This window comes from Canis lupus, chromosome 18, assembly GCF_011100685.1.
Source record: "Canis lupus familiaris isolate Mischka breed German Shepherd chromosome 18, alternate assembly UU_Cfam_GSD_1.0, whole genome shotgun sequence".
NCBI lineage: Eukaryota > Metazoa > Chordata > Mammalia > Carnivora > Canidae > Canis > Canis lupus.
The window spans coordinates 40,294,642-40,298,317 of record NC_049239.1 but is presented as its reverse complement, the minus strand read 5'-3'; the positions used below and the strand labels follow the sequence as shown (position 1 = coordinate 40,298,317).

The window sequence follows — 3,676 nt, the reverse complement described above, 5'->3', positions numbered from 1 at the left end:
TAGGGAAGATCTGGATGTAATAATTTTTGTTAAGTAGCTGGAATATACCAAGAATTCTTCTAATATTTGGGAATGATACAAGGACATATGCAATGATTTCACATTAAGATTAATCTTAATCACAAAATTTAAAGAGAACCTTAAAAATAGTACACACCAATTTCCCACCCAAAATAGTAAATAATACCTAAGTTTAGCAACAATGACCACATTTCTGTGTTCTGCTACAACAAATTCTATTTGCTCTGTTTTCAATAAACCTATTTTAGATTGTTTCTATAATGCTATGTATTTCAATAAAGCTGTATATTTTATTTCTTAAAGATTTATTTATTTATTTTAGAGATGGGGGGGTCAGAGGGAGAGAGAGAATCTCAAGCAGACTCCCCACTGAATGTGGAGTCTGACACAGGGCTTCATCTTACAACTCTGAGAATATGACCTGAGCTGAACTTGAGAGTCATATGCAAAACAGACTGAGCCATCCAGGTGCTCCAAAGTTATACATTTTTAATACAGCTTTTTGTACATTCCTTTTCTACAAACTATATCTTCTCACATCACCTTAACTTTTTCGTATTTATTTTTTTTCCCATTCACCCAACCACTTAGATATTATCTTCTTGATGAAGTATTGCTTATTATCTTCATCTTTGGAAAAACGTTTACTATGAGTTAACAGAGTATCTTTATTTTATTTGAGCAGTGTTAAATTAAATAGGATTATTACTTGACCTATTTCAGCACCTAATCTTTACTTAGTTATTGTTTACAAAGGTATACCTGCCATTTTTAATGGACTGATGGAAATTATCTTGTCCATATTAATTTATGCATAATAAACAAAATCCACAATTATTTTTATGTATAATTCCAAACTGTATGTACACATTTTTCTGCTTAAACACAGGATTTCAATATTAATAATATTTCTTTATTTTTGGATGTTTATTTGGATCTATCTGATTCTTGAATATTGATTCTTTGACTATTTCCAACTTGTCTGTTCACTCAGTGTAATAATTAGAAGCCTCAGCGGCTTTACAGATTAAAATTATTTTGAGTTTTTATTTTTTATTTTTTAAAGATATTTGTTTGTTTATTTATTTATTTATTTATTTATTTATTTATTTATTTATTCATGAGAGACACAGAGAGAGAGAGGCAGAGACACAGGCAGAGGGAGAACCAGGCTCTATGCAGGGAGCCTGATGTGGGACTCAATCCCGGGACCCCAGGATCACACCCTGAGCCGAAGGCAGATGCTCAAGCATTTAGGCCACCCAGGCATCCCAAAATTATTTTGAGTTAAAGAAAAATCAACAATATTTGGAGTATATTTGCATAAATGCACTTTACAATATACAAGAAATTAGGATACTTTAAAAATGTTTTTATGATTTCCTGGGTAAAAATTAATGAAAATTTACATAAGAAATACATATTTAAGTAATTAAAATAGACGATATAATTAAGTAATTATAGCTCTCCAAATTAGAAGTATTTGTAGATTCTGTAAACGAGACTAAGTAAATGTACAAAGTTTATCTCCATATTAGCAAAGCATAACTTTAATATTGAATTAAATTGATTTTTACTGGCAATTGATTGTTATCTACAAGCAGGAAATTCATGAGCTTATTTTAAAAATGTGCCAGATACACCCACTGAACATTGATCTACTCCTTTTGTAACTATGCACTGATTAAACTCTGCAGCAGCTGAATGCGTGGGTATGTAACTTTGTGGCATATATTAATCCAAGAGACAGAAAGAGAAAGAAAGGTTGGAAATTTTGAAGAACAAAGAATGAAATAGGAGATTTGTAATTGATACATTCTAAAGAGATGGCATTTCTCTTGATAGCATATTTGGACAAGCTAACATTTATTCATTAGTGAATATATAAATATGTGAAGAGAAGAATATAGGGAAAAAGGTGATAAGTTTATGGTAAAATTAAATATAGTCCTGAAATTCAATTTAAGCATCCTTCCAGGAGATAATTCAACATATTAAACTGTAAATCTATTTTAAATTAAAACATTATAAGGATATCTGATATGTAACAATCTCTACACACCACAAAATGGTAGAATAAATTGCATAAGAAAAAAAATAATTCAATGATTACAATTATTCTACATGGCTTTTTTTCATTGATATATTTACTTTTGAATGTAAATACTGAATCTCTTTCATTCTCTAACCAAGATTTCATTAAAAATAAGCCCTATTTTTTAAAGACCCAGCAAAAATAAAGAGAAATTAGATGAAAGTCCTAGGTCCATATATAAGATTGATGATTTACTTTATATCTAATTGGGTGCACGCAAGTGAGTTAACATACTTAGAAATATCCTAATGAAAAATCTAAGATTCAATCAACCTAGAAAGTTCATTTAATACCTAGTTCAGAAAATTTACTAAGGAGATCAGAGAAATGAAGGGAATCCTTGTCCTGATAGTTACATTCCATAAAGCTTTCTTTACTTCTCTATTCCTGAGGCTGTAGATCAGAGGATTCAACATGGGGATCACCACTGTGTAGAACACAGAAGCCACTTTGTCCTTATCCAGGGAGTAGCTGGAACTAGGTCTCAGATAGGTGTAGATGGCGGTGGCATAGAACAGAGTTAAAGCTGTCAAGTGAGAGCCACAGGTTGAGAATGCTTTGCGCTTCCCCTCCCCTGAATGCATATGGAAGATTGAAAACAGAATGTAGGAATAAGAGGTCAGGATGACCAACAAAGCCCCGACCATATTCATACCAGCAAATGTGGAAAAGATGCTTTCATTCAGGCGTGTGTCAGAACATGAGAGTCTAAAAAGTGGAGGGCTGTCACAGAAGAAGTGGTGAATGACATTGGAACTGCAGAATGGCAAGCTGCTTATATAACTTGTGTTAACCATGGAGTTCAAGAATCCTGCTGTAAAAGCCCCTGCTGCCATTTTGAGGCAGACAGTCCTGGACATGATCAAGGAGTAAAGTAGTGGGTTGCATATGGCCACATAGCGGTCATAGGCCATTAACCCAAAGAGGATGCATTCAGTTGTGGCCAAGGCGATGAAGAAGTACAATTGCAGGAAGCAGCCAGCAAAGGAGATGGTTTTCTTCTCTGACAATAAGTCTACCAGCATCTTTGGGGTGATGGTGGAGGAGTAACAAACATCCACAAAGGACAAGTTAGCCAGGAAGAAATACATGGGTGTGTGAAGTTGGGAATCAGTCCTGATTAAGAGGATCATCCCAACATTCCCCAAAACAGTAAGTGTGTAAATCACCAGAAAAAGCAAAAAGAGGATGACCTGTAGCTCCATTGTGTCTGCTAATCCCAACAGGATGAATTCAGTTAGTGAAGTATGGTTTCTTCTGGTCATTTGTTACACACTTAGTTTGCTTAAACTTGCATTCGGTGTAAATATTTTCTTCTCCTAAGTTTATGAGCAATAAACGTGTTAATGAAGTCTTTCACACATGAGAGAATACAACAAGGTAGTAAACAGAGTGATGGAGGAAGAGGAAATTGGGGGACAAACAGATCAGCCTTTGAATTTAATGAACAACTGTCTATATTGAATCAGAGTCAGGGCCTCTCAGCTCACTAGGGAAAGACCACACACTCGCATTCGGTTTCTGCAGAATTTAGATATGTTGTTCTGTTCTTTCATTCCA

General features: G+C 34.1%; 1 protein-coding gene across 1 annotated transcript; it reads right to left on the bottom strand.

Annotated features, from left to right (window-relative positions):
• Positions 1–2,537: 2,537 nt before the first annotated feature.
• On the bottom strand, positions 2,538–3,381 carry OR5F2 (olfactory receptor family 5 subfamily F member 2). Its single transcript, XM_038562467.1, is given in 2 exon segments — positions 2,538–2,576; positions 2,578–3,381. Coding segments are annotated over 2 exon segments (843 nt in total).
• Positions 3,382–3,676: the final 295 nt, after the last annotated feature.